At 46.1% G+C, this 20,803-nt stretch overlaps 1 protein-coding gene across 2 annotated transcripts in view; it reads left to right on the top strand.

Moving 5' to 3' along the window:
* The window catches only part of LOC117346627 (fatty-acid amide hydrolase 1-like), a 42,837-nt gene continuing 22,034 nt past the window's right edge, over positions 1–20,803 (top strand). The window contains exons 1-9 of one of the 2 annotated variants that reach the window (XM_033916513.1): positions 1–99; positions 3,821–3,934; positions 4,273–4,416; positions 7,410–7,543; positions 10,025–10,231; positions 12,372–12,412; positions 14,109–14,233; positions 16,448–16,573; positions 18,898–18,995. In XM_033916513.1, coding sequence (XP_033772404.1) covers positions 3,926–3,934; positions 4,273–4,416; positions 7,410–7,543; positions 10,025–10,231; positions 12,372–12,412; positions 14,109–14,233; positions 16,448–16,573; positions 18,898–18,995 — 884 coding nt within the window. In that variant the 5' untranslated portion in view covers positions 1–99; positions 3,821–3,925. Of the gene's footprint in view, positions 100–347; positions 595–3,820; positions 3,935–4,272; positions 4,417–7,409; positions 7,544–10,024; positions 10,232–12,371; positions 12,413–14,108; positions 14,234–16,447; positions 16,574–18,897; positions 18,996–20,803 lie in introns of those variants that run through there. The other variant, XM_033916511.1, reaches the window with a different exon arrangement.

Here is a 20,803-nt window from a genome sequence, read left to right as displayed (position 1 = left end):
TTGACATGCGGCAGGCCCAAATCATTTGTATATTCTAATGTTTGTCATCCTTTGCTCATATTGTCCTGACCTGAGCAAGAAGGTCCTAACTTTCCAAAGGTGAGGTTTTTTGTTGTTGTTCTATTTCTGTTTTTAAAAGTAAAAATTGAAAAAGGTATACTTTTTGGATTTTTTATAAGTAAAAATGCAAAAGGTAGCTTCTTTTTTTGTTTCCTCTATTTTTTAAAACTTTTTAAAAAGTAAAAATGCAAAAGGCAGTTTCTCGTTTTGTTTCCAATTTTGACCAAACGATTGCCTGTTGATGATTAGCACACACTTTGCACTTTGCCCCGGTCCGATGCATGCTGGAAGGGGGCTGAGTGCTCGGGAGGAAGGAAGCGGACGGCACTCGGCAACATGCTGGCCGAGCGTCTGGATCAGCTGCAGCCCCGGCTGCCCCTCCTCGGGGCTCTGATCGGCGTCGGCGCGGCGGGGCTGCTGAGCGCGCGCTGGCTGGGGAGGAGGCGCGTGCGGCGGAGACTGCAGGAGGCCCGGGAGCGGCGCGAGGCGGCGCTGCAGAGCATGCAGAGAGCCGCCGTGCACTTGGGACAGCGGGTAAGAGGCCGAGGCCGGATCCAGGGTCAGCCTGGGGTAATTGAGGTCATGGAGCTCCTCAAACTGCCTCACTTACGCATGAAGGCTTCTTTTGCTTTCATCACGCCCTGGAGCAATTTTCAGTTTTGCGCCACCTGCCCTTAAAGTCCAGCATTTCTCCTCTCCTCTCCCCCTGTCTGACATGTCCTCTGCTCCACCTTCTATGATCTGACCTTCTCTTCTCCCCTGTTCCTTCATCTATGCTTAACCTGACCATTTATTGTTTTCATCAAAATGGGACATCTATTAATTTTCAGTCCCACCAAATAAGATAACACTCTTTTCAGCCACAGTGGCAAAATAAAGCTCAGAATTTAGGAAGTTGGTTGGTTGGGTGAGAACTTTCAGCACCCCCTCGTATTACTACTACGAGTATTTATAATTTCTATAGCGCTCAAAAACGTACGCAGCACCATGCATTTATGCAATAGATGGTCCCTTCTCGGAAGAGTTTACAATCTAATTCGGACAGACAGACAGGACATATAGGAGTTGGGGAGTTTCTTGCACCAATACCAAAATTCTGAGCGTTATTTTGCCACTGTAGCTGGAAAGAGAGTTTTCTGTTTTTTCGTTAAGTGCCAATTTGCAGAAACGAAATTCTGTGTCCAGGTGATTCACTTCTTGGTTGGACTGAGAACTTTTCAGCACCCCGTCCTACAGTTTTGCTCTTCATTCTTTGTCAAATAATATAATATTTAACATGGTGTTTGCTTTTTTGGATCACTGCCAAGCATTGAAAGCTAGTCCAACATCCCATTACATTTCTACAGCTCAGGCAGTTACTGAGTTATGTAATAATCCATTAAGTAATCTCTCAGCTAAAGAAAAGAAAAAGAAAAATAGGAACCAATCAAACTTTATTGAATTTATCCAGTACAGTGCCAGCAATTTATTATAATCTGTAATTTTGTCCTTCAGCACATATAAGTTCTTGGATGAGAACAATTTCAAAGACACACGTCCTCCAGTGGCTAAACTGTGGGTCAGTCCTGACCTCTACTCACCATTTTCTGAAATTCAAATACAGTCTAAACTAGGGGTGTCAAAAGTCCTTCCTCGAGGGCCGCAATCCAGTCGGGTGTTCAGGATTCCCCCAATGAATATGCATGAGATCTATTAGCATACAATGAAAGCAGTGCATGCAAATAGATCTCATGCATATTCATTGGGGAAATCCGGAAAACCCGACTGGATTGTGGCCCTCGAGGAGAGACTTTGACACCTCTGGTCTAAACCATGAGAGTACTCCATCAAGCGTGGCAGTGGAAATATTCAGGAAAACTGCCACAACTGCTTCCAATAGTGGCCAATCCAGGTCCAAGTACCTGGCAAGATCCCAAGTAAAAGATATTTATTTATTCTGTTTTCTATACCGTTCTCCCAAGAGAACGGTTGACATGAATTTAAAGGTGAGACCGGGAAGCCGGGGGAGGGGGGAAGACGGAGGACGCTAGAGCGAAGGGGGAAACATGCAGGCCTTCGGCGAATCGGGCAGCGCTGGCGCTGTACCGCGTAGGAAAGTCATCTGGCAGGCGCCTCTCTTCCTCCTCAAGTGTGCTGCGGCACACTTGGAATCTCAGGAGGCACACCGTTTGAGATACAGTGGTTTAAAGGTTTACCAGAGAGTCCTACATATCAGGTTCATAAAGATGAAAACTAATTCATTAAATGGAAAAATACATGTGGAGTGCTACAGGGATCACCTCTTTCTCCAACACTGTTTAATCTTTATCTAGCTTCTTTATGGACACGATTAGCTTCCTTTAAAATCATACAATATAACAATTGTAGTCCCAATCTTATCTTTATCAGCAGACACTCTACAATTTATCTTTTCTGTAATCCAGACAATGGACTCCTGGATGAAGGATTTTAAACTCAACCTCAACCCAGACAAAACTAAAATCATCCTGGCCTCACCTTCCAATAAGATCACAGAGAACAGCATTACATACTCTATTATGCCAGTTATAAAAATATTAGGGGTTTATTTAGACCAAAATCTTATCACTCGATGCTCAAATTAAAGCACTAGTTAGGAAAGCTGTGGACTAGAGAATGACACGGTGACAAAATTCATCACCGTTCCTGTCCCCGCGGATAACCGCGGGAAACCATCTTCATGTCATTCTTTAAGGAAAGAGGGAAGAATCAGAGTATAAATGGCCACAACCATTGACCCGCAAGCTTTGCTTTGAAGAATGCTGGTGTAGAAAGACCGAGGTTGAACTAGAAACTAGAAAATGACATGGGATTATTTCCCGCGGTTATCCGCGGGGACGGGAACGGTGATGAATTTTGTCACCGTGTCATTCTCTACTGTGGACCCCCTATGCCATGGAATTTGCTATCGATTGCAGGGGTAGGCAGTTCCAGTCCTCGAGAGCTGGAGCCAGGTCAGATTTTCAGGATATCCACAATAAATATGCATGAGATAGATTTGCATCTCAAGGAGGCAGTGTATACATATCCATCTCATATATATTCATTGTGGATATCCTGAAAACCTGACTTGGCTGCGGCTCTCAAGGACCGGAATTGCCTACCCCTGGATTAGGGCATATTTTGATCCTTCCTCATTTAGACTACTGGTACAATCATTGGTTTTGAGTTCCCTGGATTATTGTAACATCGTTTATCTGGCCTCCAATAAAAAGAATATCAAAAGGCTGCAGATCATTCGGAACACTTCTGTTCGGTTGATTTTCAACTTGGAAAAAATGTGATCGTGTAACTAAAATCTATCGGAAGCTACATTGGCTCCCAGTTGAGGCAAAAATATTATAACTGTTACAAGACACTGTTTCTTGGCCTCATACCTGATTATATTATTGATCACTTTAAATCTACCGACAGAAAACGTTTTTCTCGGCATTTTAGATTAAAGGTTGCCTATACACACAATTTTTCCATAGAATTTGATCTTTTCAAGCTGGATCATGGGATAAACCCTTTTCTGTCCTGATATCAAACTCCGACTCCTGTCTTTCCTTTAGAAAAATGCTAAAGACCTACTTATGTGACAAATTCTTCTGAATGTGATTATAATACACTGGGCTCCTGCAGTCTCTTGATTGCTGTCAATTGCGTTGAACTGAGAGGTTACTGGGCTATATAAGTGAATTTGTCAGAGAGTTCATTTGGCAAGAGCCTAAAATGTGGCTGTCATTTGAATTTTTTGTAGACTCCAGCATTCAGCGCTGAATCCATCCTCTCCCTGCCTCTTCAAGACCTGGCTGAAAAGCTGCAGGAAGGCTCATTGTCCCCAGAGGAAGTCCTCCGTTCCTACATGGAAAAGGTGAGCTGAAATGGATCTGCTCCAGGCTAGCAGAGCTATAGAGAGCTGTGGTTGCCCTTTGTCCCTGCAATAATGTTCCACAGTACTAGGCAAATAAGGGAGTGGGGAATTTATCTTGGCTCCCTAATTTTCCTGGGCTTCTGTTGACTTGAAACCTGCTTTCAACCCTGGTTTTAATATTTCAGACAGAGCTGAAGCCTATGGGCCTTGATTTCAGCTGCCCCCCTCCCTCACCCCCGTCAACTGACCTGTAACTACACTTAGTCATTGCACAGGGCACAGACCCCATGGGTTGATCTTGACCTGCGTTCTGACTCTCTACTCTCTGCCCTTCCAAGGCCCTGGAGGTGACACGGGAGCTGAACTGCGTGACAGATTACCTGCAGGAGTGCGAGGTGCAGCTGCGGCAGTTGCAGGCGCAGGACCGGAAGGGTCTGCTCTACGGCGTCCCCGTCAGCCTGAAGGACAACTTCAACTATAAGGTAAGGAAGCAGTGGCGTGACCCCCCCCCCCGATCCCCGAGCAATATGAGCAGTGAATGAAACGCAAGACACGGCAATATAGGGGTAAATGCTCAAACGGTTGCCGGATTGCTGGGATGAGGCCCACTAAGCACAAAAGTTCTCTAAGAGCAGTTCCACCGACAATTGCCATTGCAGTGGTATGAGATCTGTTTATAGCAGTGGTTCCCAGCCCTGTCCTGGAGAACCACCAGCCAGTTGGTCTTTTGGGATAGTCCTATTGAATATGCATGAGAGAGATTTGCATACAATGGAGATGACAGGCATGCAAATTTGCCCCATGCGTATCTATCCTGAAAATCTGACTGGTTAGTGCAGTGGCGTAGCGAGGGTGAGAGGCCCGCCCTCTTCTCCTCACCCGCTCCTTCCCGGCTGCATGCGCACACCCCTTCCCTACCCTGCGCCTCTTTTAGCTTCCCCGGCATGAGCAGCATCACCAACTTGCTGCCCTGGAATTGACGTCAGAGGGAGAGATTAGTGTTCCTGCTCATGTCGCCAAAGAGATAGAGCTGCAGTGGGAGGAAGTGAAGGCGCGTGCGGCAGTGGGAGGCGGAGAGGGGGAGGCAGAGGGAGGAGGGGGCGGAGAGTGATAGGCGGAGGGAGGAGGGGGGCGGAGAGGAGGAAGGGGAGGCGGAGGGAGGAGGGGGGCGGAGAGGAGGAGGGGGAAGCGGAGGGAGGAGGGGAGCGGAGAGGAGGAGGGGGAAGCGGAGGGGGGAGGGGGAGGTGGAGGGAGGAGGGGGTGCAGAGAGGAGGAAGGGGAGGTGGTGGGAGGAGGGGGGCGTAGAGGAGGGGTGCCGCACCCTCACCCGGGGTGGACCACCTCCCCTTACAACGCCACTGCACTGGCGGTCCTACTGTCACTTCTGCATGGACCAGGGTTGTCCAACGTTGGTCCTCAGGGACCACCATCCAGTCGGGTTTTCAGGATTTTCCCAATGAATTTGCATGAGATCTATTTGCATGCATGTCTACCATTGTATGCAAACAGATCTCATGCATATTCACTGGGGAAATCCTGAAAACCTGACCTGATGAGGGCCAAGGTTGGATGCCCCTGCTATAGACCAGTGGTTCTTAAACTGGTCCTGGGGTCCCCCAGCCAGCTGGGTTTTCTAGATCTCCCTAATGAATATGCATGAGGCAGAATTGCATGCCCGTCACTTTTATTATATGCAAATCTGCCTCATGCATATTCATTAGGGAGATCTAGAAAAGCCTACTGGCTGGGGGTCCCCCAGGACAGCTTTAAGAACCACTGGTATAGATTATAGACCCCAAACCACCCCAGAACTAACCATAACAAATAGAATTCTTACGTAAGTCTGCAGTTATGTACCTAGCTTTGGTGGCTGGCAGAAATGCTCATGTCTAACTGTAGGCAATTAGCCTTGTAAATGCTAGACCTTACGTGACTCCAGCTCATCCATGCCCCTCCCAGGTTCACTCCTCCCCATGAGGCCATGCATTCTGGAATGCAAGTTATGGAATAGTGATTAAGAGCAGAGACCCATGTAAGTGCTCATTGTTGAGAATGCATCCCTCCTTTTATGGAGGAGGGGAGGATAGTGGATGGTTTGGGAGCTGGTGCCTGACATGGGGGCAGTTCCATTGGCAGGAGGGAATGGTCATCCCTCCTGCCAATTTTTTCTCATGTGGGGGGTGGGTTGGCAAGGCAGGAGGATATATATTCTTCTGGAGTTTCCTTAGGAAAGTTTATAATAAGATTCAGGTAATCCGTAGGCTCTTCAAGGCTCCAGATTTGGCTTGCTCTGGGAGTTGGGACTGGCCACCAAGTGTTCTGAGCAGCTCCTCTCCCTCAGTGTCGCTACCTGTTTAATTGGCCTGCCAGGTGTGGCTGACCTTCTAGTTGGCTGAGGTCCTCTTGTGCTGGGTGTCGTGAAAGAATCAACCTGTTGACTTGTAGACTGGGGCATTTCCCTTACTCCACTCCCTTTCTGAGTACTTTCTGATATTATAAATAATCCCTGGGGCTTTCTTTGTGAGCTAGTAGCTTCTTTATGAAAGGATAAATAGGTTTGAAGGGAAGAAATCCCTTTCTTCCTTGGCAGCTGTGCCTTAACTTGTCCTGCATTAAACCTCCTGGGGCTTGCCATAGCCTTGCTAACCTTAGGTGTCTCTCCTTCTCTCCCCTTGGGAGGGGCCTTCGGTGTCTGACCCAATCAGGACCTTAGGCTCCTCCCTCTATCCCATGTGATGCATGGGGAGGGACCTAAGGTCCTGATTGGCTCAGATGTCAGAATTTAGGCCTCTCCCTGTGCATCACATGAGATACAGAGGAAGGAGCCTAAGGCACAAGGGGAGGGGCCTTAGGCATCTGAGCCAGTCAGGGCCTTAGGCTCCTCACCGTGCATCACATAATGCATTGGGAAGGGGAAGGCTTATCAGTTTCGACAGACGAGCCTCAAACCTGGAGGGAAAGCGCTTCCCTTCAGTTCTCAATGTCTACCAAAGGTGTGGGGGAGGGGGAGATTCAGGGAGTGGAGGTGGGGTTCAGGGGAACATCTGGTGACAGGAGGGAGTGGGCATCCCCCTGTCTTTTTTTTTTTTTTTCAGGAGGAAGGAGGGAGGGTAGGGGATGGTTTAGGGGAGGGAGCCTTTGTTGGCAGGAGGGAATGGGCATCTCTCCTGCCTTTTTTGGGGGAGGAAGGGGGGAGGGGAGGGAATGGTTTGGGGGGGCTATTTTGGCAGGAGGGAGTGGGCATCTCTCCTGCCAATTTCCTCTCGTGGGGAGGAGATTCCCGGTGCCGCGTTCGTCAGTGGTCATTGGGGAGGGCCGTCATCGGCAGTGAGGGACTTTTTCTTCTTTTTTTTATGAGACAGATATTTTGCGTCTGTGGGAAGGTAATTTACTTCCACTGAATCTTCATTCCTCGTCCGTGGTTGGGAAATTGCAGAGCAATATTTAACCCCTTGCTTTATCTCTGTCTTGCCAGGGCCATGACTCGACTTTGGGTCTCCAGAAGCGCCTGTTCAGTCCTGTGTCTGAAGACTGTGTGGTAGTCCAGGTCTTAAAGGCACAAGGAGCTATTCCCTTTGTGAAGACAAACGTTCCACAGTCATTGCTTAGGTAATCACGACTTATCTCTGCCAGCTGATTCTGTGTATGTATCCGTCCACGTATCTGCCTGTTTGATGCATGAGTGTTGTATGCGGACGTGCATATTTTTGTCCTTGTGTGTGTTCATCTGTCTAACACTTGCACACGGGGGAGTTGAGGGTTTGTCTTCCAGTGAATGATTTTCTTCCTCCAGGCGGGGGTGGGGGGTGGGGATATTACGGTAACAGTGTGTGGTACCGTGAGCGAGGGCAGGCCCTGGAGCCAGGAGGAACTGGAGCCACAAAGAAGGTTTAAGATGAACAAAGCAATGCTTTACTGAAGGTGCCAGGTAGGGATTCTGTTCAATTCACACGGTTGGAGAAGCCAACACAAAAACCTAGTCATCCTTCTTTGGCCTGCTCCTGCAGGACCACAGCATGCAACATACGCTGCTGAGCTCTGGTCTGCCAGATGGTACTGAAGGAACCTAGGGAAGTTCTGGTGACTCCACTGACTGACCTTTTCAGTGCTTCTCTAGAGTTGTGAGTGCTACCGGAAGACTGGAGAAGGGCGGATGTGGTCCTGCTCCACAAAAGTGGAAGTAAGGAACTACAGGCCGGTAAGTCTGACTTCTGTGATAAGTAAATGAATGGTAATGCTTTTAAAATAGAGAATAGTGCAGTTTCTGGAATCCAGTGGATTACAGGACCAGAGGCAACATGGATTTAATAGAGGCAGGTCCTGTCAGACAAATCTATCAATTGGATAGAGGGAGTGCGCTAGATGTGGTATATTTAGATTGTAGCAAAGCCTTCAGCAGTGTTCCACACAGGTGTTCACCAAAAAATAAACTGTGTGCCCTCGGGATGGTCCTCAAAGTGACGAGCTGGGTCAGGAACTGGTTGAGTGGAAGACAACAGAGGGTAGTGATCAATGGAGATCGCTCTGAGGAAAGAGATGTTACCAGTGGTGTGCCTCAAGGTTCTGTTCTTGGGCCTGTTCTTTTTAACATTTTTGTAAAAGATATTTCTGAAGGGCTGACTGGTAAGATTTGTCTCTTTGCGGATCATACCAAAATCTGTAACAGAGTAGATACCCCTTATGATGTAGAAAACATGAAGGACCTAACGAAGCTTGAGGAATGGTCTAAAATTTAGCAGCTAAGATTTAATGCTAAGGAATGCAAGGTCATGCATTTGAGCTGCAAAAACCAGAGGGAACAGTACAGTTTAGGGGGGGAAGAAGTTTTGTGCATGAAAGAGGAACGGCACTTGAGTATGTAATGATCTTAAGGTGGCCAAACAGGTAGAAAAGGTGATGGCGAAAGCTAGAAGGAAGCTAGGTTGCATAGGGAGAGGTATGGCCAGTAGGAAAAAGGAGGTATTGATGCCTCTGTATAAGACTCTGGTGAGACCTTATTTAGAATATTGTGTACAATTCTGGAGGCCGCACCTTCAAAAAGATATAAAAAGGATGGAGTCGATCCAGAAGAAGGCTACTAAAATGGTGCGTGGTCTTCGTCATAAGGCGTATAGGGACAAACTTAAAGATCTCAATCTGTGTACTTTGGAGGAATGGAGGAAAGACTGGACAGAGGAGATATGATAGAGATGTTTAAATACCTACATGGCGTAAATGTGCATGAGACGAGTCTTTCATTTGAAAGGAAGCTCTGAAATGAGAGGGCATAGGATGAAGTTAAGAGCTGATAGGCTCAGGAGTAATCAAAGGAAATACTTTTTTACAGAAAGGGTGGTAGATGCGTGGAACAGTTTCCCGGAAGAGGTAAAATAGTAACATAGTAGATGATTGCAGATAAAGACTCGAATGGTCCATCTAGTCTGCCCAACCTGATTCAATCTAAAAATTAGTTTGGGGGGGGGGGGTTTCTTCTCCTTAGCTATTTCTGGGCAAGAATCCAAAGCTCTACCCGGTACTGAGCTTAGGTTCCAACTACTGAAGTCTCCATCAAAGCTCACTCCAGTCCATCTACACCCTCCCAGCCATTGAAGCCCTCCCCAGCCCATCCTCCACCAAATGGCCAGGTGGTGGAGACAGAGACTGTGTCCCTGAATTCAAGAAAGTCTGGGATAGACATGTGGGATCTCTTAAGGAGAGGAGGAGATGGTGGATGGGCCATTTGGCCTTTATCTGTCATCATGTTTCTATGTTTGTAGATTCTAACTGGTGGATTACCGGTATATTGTGGAGTGAATTAGCAGCAGGTTTTCTGCTGTATCCCATCGTATTCTTATAGGAAAAAGCAGAGACAGTTTTCTTGAGTTTGAGGACTTTAGATTTCCACAGAACTGCAGTTTTTCTGAAAACTCCTTAGATAATTGCTTTGGTTTTTATCCTCAAATGCTAATCTATAAATGGCAGTCAACTCCAAGCACCATTTCTAAAATATTACTTAGCGCTAATTATTATTGTTGCTGATTTTTCGGTGCGATTTACAGAATTTACTCCTAATTGTGTCTATGACGGGTTTGTTTTATTTCTGTGTTCCAGTTATGACTGCAGTAATTTGATATTTGGGCAGACGCTTAATCCCAGGAGCCACGAGAAGACCTCCGGCGGTTCCTCTGGGGGAGAAGCTGCGCTGATTGCTGGCGGGGGCTCTGTACTAGGTCTGGGCACCGATATTGCGGGCAGCCTCCGTTTTCCAGGTGCCTTCTGCGGAATCTGCAGCCTGAAGCCCACCGGAAATCGACTCAGGTACTGACATGTGATTGGACGGCCCTGCTCACCCCACTACTGCGTTTCAGCCGTCTGTAAACACCTCAGAGCACATCTGCAACATCTGTGTGAAACCTGAGTTTCCCAAGAGTTTCTCAGGCAAATCCCTGTTGAGAGGGTCAAGGGTCGGGGATTTGATGTACCATCTTTCTGTGGTACAACCAAAGCAATTCACATAAAAAAATCCAACAGGGAACCAGCCCACGAAAAAGACAAAAGTCACAAAAAGAGCTGGGGTGGGACATTTGAAAAGAAGCCAAAAAGAACATCCAAAACATAACATTTTAATTATGTCCATCCACAAAGGTATAGACCCGACACAACACTGTGTTTCGGTGTTCATACGCCTGCTTCACGGGTCAATCATGCACTGGAGCTTGGTCTGTATTATGTATTTATTTATTTAAAAACTTGTACCCCACTTACACCTAAGCGGCTCATAATTTTTAGACATAACAACAGTGTCTCGCAAACTTTCTGAATGGCGGCACACTAAAACCAGTGCCCCGGCCGGAAGGCACCCGAAAGTGCGTGGAGGCCCATCTGGCCTCAACCCGCTTTGATGGAGGGATCCGGGAGGTGCGGGGAGAGGAGGAGAGACCCTGGTCAGGAGGAGAGTCATACGGCGTGGATGACTCTCCTCACCAGTGCGTCGCGGCACACCTGAAATCTCAGTACGCACAATGGTGTGCCGCGGCACAGTTCACGATACACCGCATTGCAACAATAAATAGACCATACTTTAAAACGCTTTCTAAAAAAAGAGCATAAACCATCTTTCATAAAAAGCCTCTACCAATAGAAGTTGTTTCCAGCACCTTTATAAATTTCTGAATATCAGAAATTACCCTGAGTGATCCTGGCAGGTTGTTCCACAAAGTCACCCCTGCCACCGAGATTACAGAAGATCGTATTTTAGCAGAAGGATCAGGGGGGTGGGGCACCACTGTCCCAGGCACTTCCCACCCTCGCTATACCACTGGATGTTGGTATGGCAAAGATTTCATTGCTGGCTGCTTCAACAATTATGTAAATTAGAGATTCCTTAGAGCTTTCCTTAATTAAAACTGTTGCTCTCTCAGTTAAACCACTTTGAGGAAATGATACATTTGTATTTGTGATATATACATTTCAGAAAAGGTTAGTTCCTTTATTAGTGGTTTGTTTTGTGTCCTGACTAGACTATGTAGGCTCTGTGCAAATGATGAATAATAATACATTTTCAGAGGGTTACGCTGAAACAGAAGCAGAGCACAGGGAGATGATGCCTTGTAATGTAGTACTATATCCGGTCACTAGAGGGCAGTCTGTTGGGCAATGTTCTAACCATTCTAGGGCTTCCCCACAGCTGGTTACGTTGTCAGGAAAGAAATTTCTGTGTACTGGAGATCCCAGTATATGCATCTCCTGCCTGTTCTGAATGGGCATCAAGGAGGTGGGGGCTCACCTGGAAAAGTTTGGAAGGCACGTGTAGCCTCACAGGATCAGACTTGTCGTTATACAGAGTTACGTGGCCTCCGCAGCTCCACCATTACCGTATATACTCGAATATAAACCGGGATTTGGTGGCCAAAAAATTGACCCAAAATGGGGGTTCTGGTTTATATTTGGGCCCGTGTCCAGCGCACCCCCCCCCCGCCTCCCAGACTTATTTCATGCCTCCGCCGGGCTCTGCCCCCTGCCCCCCTCCCTGCCCACCTTACCTCCTCTGCCGCTGGAATCCCTGGTGGTCCAGAGGTGTAGTGGGCAGGAGCGAGCTTTCCACGCTCCTGTCCCGCTGCTAACCCGGTCAGTCGCTGCCGCAAGTTCCGGCTTCAGCCGCTGAGCGGTACCGAGCGGGAGCGAGCTTTGGCGCCGCTGCTTGGCACTGAGCGGATTCCTGAATGGCTCGCGACTTATATTCGAGTCAACCATTTTTCCTCCTCTTTTGGGGGGGGGGAAATGGGGGTCTCGACTTATATTCAGATCAATTTATATTCGAGTATATACGGTATTCACAGTAAGAGAGAATTTTGCTGTTGTATGAAGTACAGGCATCGCACACTCAGTTACCTACCCTGCTGGCCTCGTTGTTGATTGGGACTGATCCTGACTGGAATCATCTGTTTTTACCTTGCAGCCGGCGAGGGATACAATCCAGCATCATGGGCCAGAAAACAGGTCAGACACCAACCCGTCATCATCTTTTATTTGTATTTATAATCCCTGCTTGGCCCCTCCTCCCCCGGTGAACTTCTTCCTGTTCATCATGCAGTCTCGGAATCCACCTTCTGATTGGCCGGCTCAATTGTGAGCTCGCTGTCCCTGAGACATGAACAGGTGACTCCCTCAGGACGTTTACGCTGCCTTTAAAATCCTGACGCAGTGACGCAGCACGTTCCGAGGTTGTGTGAGTGTGGAATTGCTCCAAAGGACAACCGAAATCGCCACGTTCACCAGGGGACCTGGCCACAGCATTTTTCTTATTTCACTTTCTGTCAAGGCAGGTGAAACTAGTTTCAAGCCAGTTTAAAATATGCCAAAATTGGTTAATTGTGCAGTTTAAAATGAATATTTTTCTACAGTGCTTTTGGAGCTATGGAGTAGAGAATGACACGAGGACCGGTATCCGCGGTTAACCGTGGTTGCTACTGATCTTTGTAGCAGCCACCGAGAACCCTATGCAAATGCATCACAAGAAGCTCATTAGTATTTAAATGAGCTCTCCTTGCAATGCACAAAAGGACCCTTCCCCCTTCCCACACACACCTTTTAGGATCGTAATTTTCTGGCAGCTCTGGAGCTGCTGGTAGCTGTGATGCCAGCGTTGTGTAGCTATGATGCCTGTGTTGGGTTCATAGACAAAACCGCCGAAGACAAAGGCGCGCGCCGACAACTGAGCACAAGACGGAAGCGCGCGCCGAAGAAAAATAGTGTTTTTATGGGCTACGACGGGGGTTTTGTTGGGGAACCCCCCCCCCCCACTTTACTTAATATAGATCGTGGCGGCATTGTGGGGGTTTGGGGGGTTGTAACTGCCCTCATTATACTGGAAACTTAACTGTTTCCCTGTTTTTTAGGGAAAAAGTGAAGTTTTAAGTAAAATGTGGGGGGTTACAACCCCCCAAACCCCCCACAATGCGGCGCTCTGTTGTCTGCACGCGCCTTTGTCCCGGCGCGCTTTTGACCTGACACCCTGTGTTGTGCAGCTGTGATGCCAGTGTTTCCTCTGGCTTCAGAGCAGCCATCAGCTTTTCTTTTTTTCAAGAAGGGCACAGCGGTTGTGCATGTGTTGTGTGAGCGGACAACATATGTACCAACAGCTCCACCCATTAAAAAAAGAGCCATTTGCAGCTGAGCCATCAGCCTCTTCTCTCTCTGCCAAACCTATAAATTTTTGTTTTTAATGGGCGGAGCTGTTGGTGCATGTGTTTGTATGCTCACACAACAAGTGCACAACCGCTGTGCCCTTCTTTAAAAAAAGAAAAGCTGATCGCAGCTCTGAAACCAGCCGGGGAAGCCGTGAACCAGCCGAACCGGCAGCCGTCGCTCTCCCCTCTACCAGCTCGCTGACCGCGGCTCTGGAGCTGCCATCAGCTGGGCAGAGGGAAGGAGAACGGCGGCTGCAGGCAGGTGGAGGGGCTCTGCCTAGGGATTGCTCCCTCTGTTATCAGCATGCATAGAATTTATTTATTTGTTCATTTTTATAGCTCGTCCTCCCCCAGGAGTCCAGAACGGGTTACAATAAAATAAAAAAATGAGGGAACTCTCACCCGATGAAGAAAATTCGCTAAAACCACGGTATTTTATACCATGGAATAGAGTCTTTGAGCGCTAGAGCCTTGGTGCATTCATGGTCCTGTGTTTTATTTTCTAGTATCGGTAGCAGTAGGGCCAATGGCGAGGGACGTGGACAGCCTGGCTTTGTGCATGAAGGCGCTGCTATGTGACCACATGTTCTGCCTGGATCCCACGGTGCCTCCCATCCCGTTCAGAGATGAGGTAACGGATGAGCATGCGTTTTTTTTTTTTTGGGGGGGGGGAGGCTGCAGCTCAGGGACACTGCTGCCAGCTGAAAAGCGTGAACAGCACTGTCCCCCAGATCGGTGCGTTTCAGCTGGTGGGTGTGGGGATTCCTGCCAGCTCGGGGATTTATATTTTGCATTCGGGCATGGGGTACCGAGGGCAGGGCAGAGGGCCAGGAAAAGAATTTGGTGCCCTCCACGAAATCACCTTGCCACTGTCATGTAATAATAATAATAATAACAATTTATATACCGCAGGACTGTGAAGTTCTATGCGGTTTACAACGATTAAAAGCTACAGATTGAGTAGTACTAACAGAGTTATAGCGATCAGTTATTGTTGTTCAGTGTAACTCTCTAAGTATTTTAGTAACAGATATGTTTTTAGGTGTCTCCTAAATTCCCCAAAGTATTCGCGAGCGTGAGTAATTGTTTCAGATCTTTACCCCATAATGCTGCCTGATAAGAGAAGAGATGTTGATGGTGTCTTTTAAATTTACATCCTTTAACCGGTGGAGAAACAAAATTCAGGTATGAGCTTCTCTTAAGTCAATTGGTTGAGAAAGAGAAAAAGTCGGTTATATATCTGGGGGCTAGGCTGAAAAGTACCTTAAAGCAGAAACATCCAAATTTAAACTTCACATGTATAGGCGTAAGTAGTGGAATTCTGAAGTATACTGATATAGCTGTGGAAGCCCACGGGTGACGTATAGAAACATAGAAACATAGAAATAGACGGCAGATAAGGGCCCACGGCCCATCTAGTCTGCCCACCTTAATGTCCCTCCCCTACCTTTGCCCTGTGAATAGATCCCATGTGCCGATCCCATTTGGCCTTAAAATCAGGCACGCTGCTGGCCTCAATCACCTGTAGTGGAAGACTATTCCAGCGATCAACCACTCTTTCAATGAAAAAGAATTTCCTGGTGTCACCTCGTAGTTTCCCGCCCCTGATTTTCAACGGATGCCCTCTTATTGTCGTGGGACCCTTGAAAAAGAAGATATCTTCCTCCGCCTCGATGCGGCCCATAAGATACTTGAATGTCTCGATCATGTCCCCCCTCTCTCTGCACTCCTCGAGCGAGTATAGCTGTAATTTGTCAAGCCGTTTTTCGTATGGTAGATCCTTGAGTCCTGAGACCATCCGGGTGGCCATTCTTTGCTAGAAAATTATGGCATGCACTTTTGGGATTATTTACATACAAAAGTGGCCTCTTGCATGCATAACTGACTCTAATACTGCTTTTATGTGCTCTCCTCTGAAGTTCTGTATCATGCAGATTCTTCAAGCAGTGGTATTATGGAGCTTGAATTACTGTAATATTGTTTTTTGGTGGAATGCCTTTCTTTCCTATACAATATGTACACTCCAAGTTACTCAGAATTCCATCATTTGCACTTTATTTTAAAATTTCTATTCCGCTTAAAACCGAAGCGGATTACATTCATAAGAACTGCCATCTCCGGATCAGACCTTCGGTCCATCAAGTCCGGCGATCCGCACACGCGGAGGCCCAGCCAGCTGTATACACCTGGCGTCATTTTAGTCACCCATATCCCTCTATGCCTCTCGTAAGGAGATGTGCGTCTAGTTTGCTTATAGATCCTAGAACGGTGGATTCCGCAATAACCTCCTCTGTCTAAGCTCTTCCATATTTAGTCATCTGAAATATTCCGTTTTTTCTTAAGAAATGTTCACACGTCGATGTCAAATCTTTTTTTTTTTATTTATCTATGGAAAAGAAAGTGATGTAATTCCGGTAAACAACAAAATTTTCCCTTAATTTACTCATGAAGCAAAAGATATCTACAAACATTTATTTTGTAATATGGCTACTGAGGTTTCATTATGAGGGAAGATTATGGGGTCTTATACTAAGGCACGCTAAATCGGCTATCACGCCTTAGTAAAAGACCCCCTATATGTGATAGTTTTTGGTATAGTGGAATTTTATGTCGCTTTGTGAATTTTTATTTCTGTATGCAAGGTTGTAATCCGCCTTATTATAAGCTATGTGACCTCCCCAATGACCTCTGTTACCGCTAAACATCAACGGTTTGACCGCTGCTTTTGTGTCCAGCTTAGGAGGGTTTTAACTGTAGAGCATCAGAAGGGAATGTGCTCTGGGATCATCTCTCAGCCTTCTGCCTCCCAGCACCTGTACCCTCTCGCATCTCGTTTATCTTCTAGGTGTACGCCAACACTAGTCCACTGCGAATTGGGTATTACGAGAACGACGGCTTTATGATGCCAGTACCTTCCATGCGACGTGCCATTGAAGAGACCAAGCATCTTCTGGAGGCCGCAGGACATACGGTACGTGCTGACCCCTACCCACTTCCAGGTGGCAGAGACCGGTTTCACACGGTTTGTATTGAGCCTGCCCATCTCCTGGCAGCGGAGACCAGTTTCAGGCAGCTAACCTTGTACTAGATGCAAGGAAAGTTTCTATGGTCCCTTCTGAGCTGTGCTTCTCTCCCTTCTCCTTCTAAATCTTTCAAGTTTTAGAAAGTCGAACTGATATGCAACTTGTAATATTCTATATATTTGATTATACACTAAATCAGGGAAATAAAACTGAAGCAGTGTTTTGGTCCTATATATAGTTTTCTGTAAGCTATTAAGGAACTATTCCCCCTTTTTCCAAAGGGCCCCTCTCTCAGTTTTAATGGGTCTTGCACCGTGCCTTATTCGATGAGGGCTTGGTGGGTACAGGAAAGCCGCCTGAGACACACATGACCTTAAACAGCTTTGTCTCAAGCCTTTGCCTTCCTCAGAACGGGTGTTAAGTTGCTCCCCCTCCCTCCCCAAGGAGCTGTCTAAATATTCTCCAACTTCCCTGTCTGCTTCATGACCCAAAGTCCTGTGTAGGGTGGGAACCAGCTGTTCGGCACTTCATCAAAGCTCAGAGCTATTTATAACTGTGAAAAGCCCTTTTGAATGGGCTGCAGAAGAGCAAAGGCCACAAGCATCCCCCCCCAACAATTATTATTACCCCCAAAACCACCTGACCCAGAACATCCTTTAAGTGTTGAAGGTTTTCTACCCTGGTGTATGTTGTATTATGTGATCTTGGAGGAATGAGGCATTATGACATCACAATATCAGCTCTGGTTTACCAGAGACTGAAACTCTTCACACTGAGGTTGGCTCTTATTGGTTGAATGAGGCATTATGACATCACAATATCAGCTCCGGTTTACCAGAGACTGAAACTCTTCACACTGAGGTTGGCTCTTATTGGTTGAATGAGGCATTATGACATCACAATATCAGCTCCGGTTTACCAGAGACTGAAACTCTTCACACTGAGGTTGGCTCTTATTGGTTGAATGAGGCATTATGACATCACAATATCAGCTCCGGTTTACCAGAGACTGAAACTCTTCACACTGAGGTTGGCTCTTATTGGTTGAATGAGGCATTATGACATCACAATATCAGCTCTGGTTTACCAGAGACTGAAACTCTTCACACTGAGGTTGGCTCTTATTGGTTGAATGAGGCATTATGACATCACAATATCAGCTCTGGTTTACCAGAGACTGAAACTCTTCACACTGAGATTGGCTCTTATTGGTTGATTGAGGCATTATGACATCACAATATCAGCTCTGGTTTACCAGAGACTGAAACTCTTCACACTGAGGTTGGCTCTTATTGGTTGAATGAGGCATTATGACATCACAATATCAGCTCTGGTTTACCAGAATCTGAGGGCAGGATTCTCAAAATTTGCCGTGCTGTGGAATTGCTTCACATATTATTCACATCTTGGTTTAAACAAAAACATCTTGTTACCAATTGATGGAGAAAATGAAAGAGCGGAGAGAGAAACATCAGACTTGTATAGTTAAACGGATCGTTGGGTCTCTTATAACTCAAAGTTATTTCAGGCCCCAGTCCATCGCTCCAAGTCTTTCAATCATCTGAAACTCTCCTTAAGCTCTTATTTCACTTAAAATTATCCCAGCAAGTCCATGCAAGTTGTGAAACCTATTATGCCCCGTGTCAATAATCAAATTTATTATCGTAATGAGCAAAAACTTATCTATGTCTGTGATGACTCCAGCACAGTACAATACGCTTTTTTCAAGGCGCTTAAAAAAATCGGCACCGGAATCGCACCTCCATAGGTGCGTTATGGCATCTAACGCCACTGTAGGTGTGGCTAATGTCAAAAGTGGCGTTAGGAGTCGTAAAGCACCTACAGAGGTGCGATTCACGTCAAAGACAGGCGCCAGAAATGTAGGTCTGTAAAAATCCTGGCCTACGTTTCCAGCCCCTACCTTTCCCGGAGGCGCGATTCTCCAGCCGGCGCCATCGCATGACTGACACGCGATCAGCGGCCCTTTTAAGGCAGCCACCGACAACGCTGCCGGTTAAAGAATCCGGGCCTCACTGCGTGGCACCGGGGCGCCGAAAAGGAAATGCTCAGTCAGAGAATTAAGTGGCTTGAGACACAAATCCAGGAGTTGTGGGCGATAATGTCACTTGTGATTCTTCCAGCCAATCACAGGTCCTCAGTTTAAAGAGCTCCAGTGTGTGATTGGTTACTTTCCGCAGGGAGAGCTGTGTGATGTCTTTCAGTCCCATTGTGATGCAGTAACCTCGATCCTTTTCTGATTGGCTTCCTGCAGCTGGTCCCGTTCACACCCCCTCGCCTGGATTATGCAGTCTTGGAACTTGCCATTCGGGGTTTGTCTGCAGACAATGCCTCCACCTTCGTGAATGTTTTGTGAGTATGGGGCGGTGCACACTCCTTTTTTTTCATGCTTTCATGACTACTTGCGCTGAATTCTGACAGAAAAAATACTCCTTTGTAAAGAAAGGGCTCCTCAGCGTGAAAAGAGATCACTGAGAGGGGATGGGATGGAAGTTTAATTAAATAATGAGTGGAGTGGGATGATTAAATAAGCAGGTTAATTAATCTGTCAAAAAACAGTCAAACAACAGGACGCACTATGAAATTAATGAGCAGCCGACTGAAAACAAATTGTATATGATCTTTTTCATGCAGAGCATAATTAATCTGTGGAATCTGGTTCTGAATGATGTTGTTAAGTCAACTAGCAAGGCAGGATTCAAAAGAGGATTGAACAAGTTCCTGGAGGAAAAGTTCGTAAAAATAATTAGCCACGTCAACCTGGGTTACCAGATTTCCTTTTAAAAAAATAAGATGACACCTGGCTCCAGGTTTCCCCTGACACAGGTACTTTAGCTAGATTGTGAGCCTTCAGGACAGCTAGGGAAATCCAAATTACCATTTTTATTTATTTTATTTTAATGTATTTTTAATCTATCTTCATTGTAAACCGCTTTGAACCTCACGGTATAGCGGTATATAAGAAATAAAATAATAATAATAATTTTAGAGAATGACACGGTGACAAAATTAATCACCGTTCCCGTCCCCGCAGATAACCGCGGGAAACCATCTTCATGTCATTCTGTAAGGAGAGAGGAAAGAATCGGAGTATAATCGGGCACAACCACTGACCCGCAGGCTTTGCTTTGAAGAATGCTGGTGTAGAAGGACTGAGGTTGAAATAGATACTAGAAAATGACATGGGATTATTTCCCGCGGTTATCCGCAGTGATGGGAACGGTGATGAATTTTGTCACCGTGTCTTTCTCTAGTCTGCAACCTTTTTATGTTTTGCTTAGAGACAAAAGATAAAGAATATTGCAATAATTTAATGAACTCAAGATAAGAGACTGTACCAACAATCAAAATGAGACAAAGTCAAAATATGATTTTATCGTTCTCAGTTTCCATAAAAGAAAGTAGGATTTTTTTTAACAAGGGTAGTAATATGAAAATCAAAAGATAGTTTGCGATCCAGGTAAAGTAGTTCTTTTGTATTGAAGATGCTGGGAGAGAGGAGCAAATGTGAAGGAGTGAACATGGGAGCTCAGCAACCGATGATGGGGATCTGGGCGGGATGAGAGTGCAAATGATCATCAGCTCACTGTGCGATGGTAGAGGGTCAAAAAAGCAAATAGAATGATAGAATTTATTTGGAAAGGAATGGAGAATATCACAATTCCTCTATCACTCCATGCTGTGACTGCACCTTGAGCACTGGGTGCAGCTGTGGTCGCCTTATCTAAAAAAAAGATGTAGCAGAACTAGAAAAGGCAGAAAGAAGGGCAACCAAAACGATAAAGGGAATGGAGCAGCACCCTTACAAGGAAAAAAAGGTTGGGGGCTGGTTAGCTTGGAGAAAAGACAGCTGAAGGGAGGTATGATAAGATTTTATAAAACCACAAATAGGGAACCTTTGTTGATTCTTTCAATTGGTATTACGATTAAGGAAAACTCTATGAAGCTAATAGACAGTATATTTAAAAACAAACTGAAAAAGTGATTTTTTTTCCCAGACAGTATACCATCAAGCTGTGGAATTTGCTATTGAGGAATGTAGTCAAGGTTAGTTCTAACACAGGGTTTAACAAAGGTTTGGATAAGATTGTAGCGAAAAGGTGAAATCAGTTAGCTTAGTGGGGTTTAAGAATGGTTTGGCTAATTTCCTAAAAGAGAAA

Source organism: Geotrypetes seraphini, chromosome 12 (assembly GCF_902459505.1).
Source record: "Geotrypetes seraphini chromosome 12, aGeoSer1.1, whole genome shotgun sequence".
NCBI lineage: Eukaryota > Metazoa > Chordata > Amphibia > Gymnophiona > Dermophiidae > Geotrypetes > Geotrypetes seraphini.
This window is presented reverse-complemented; position numbering and strand designations above follow the sequence as displayed.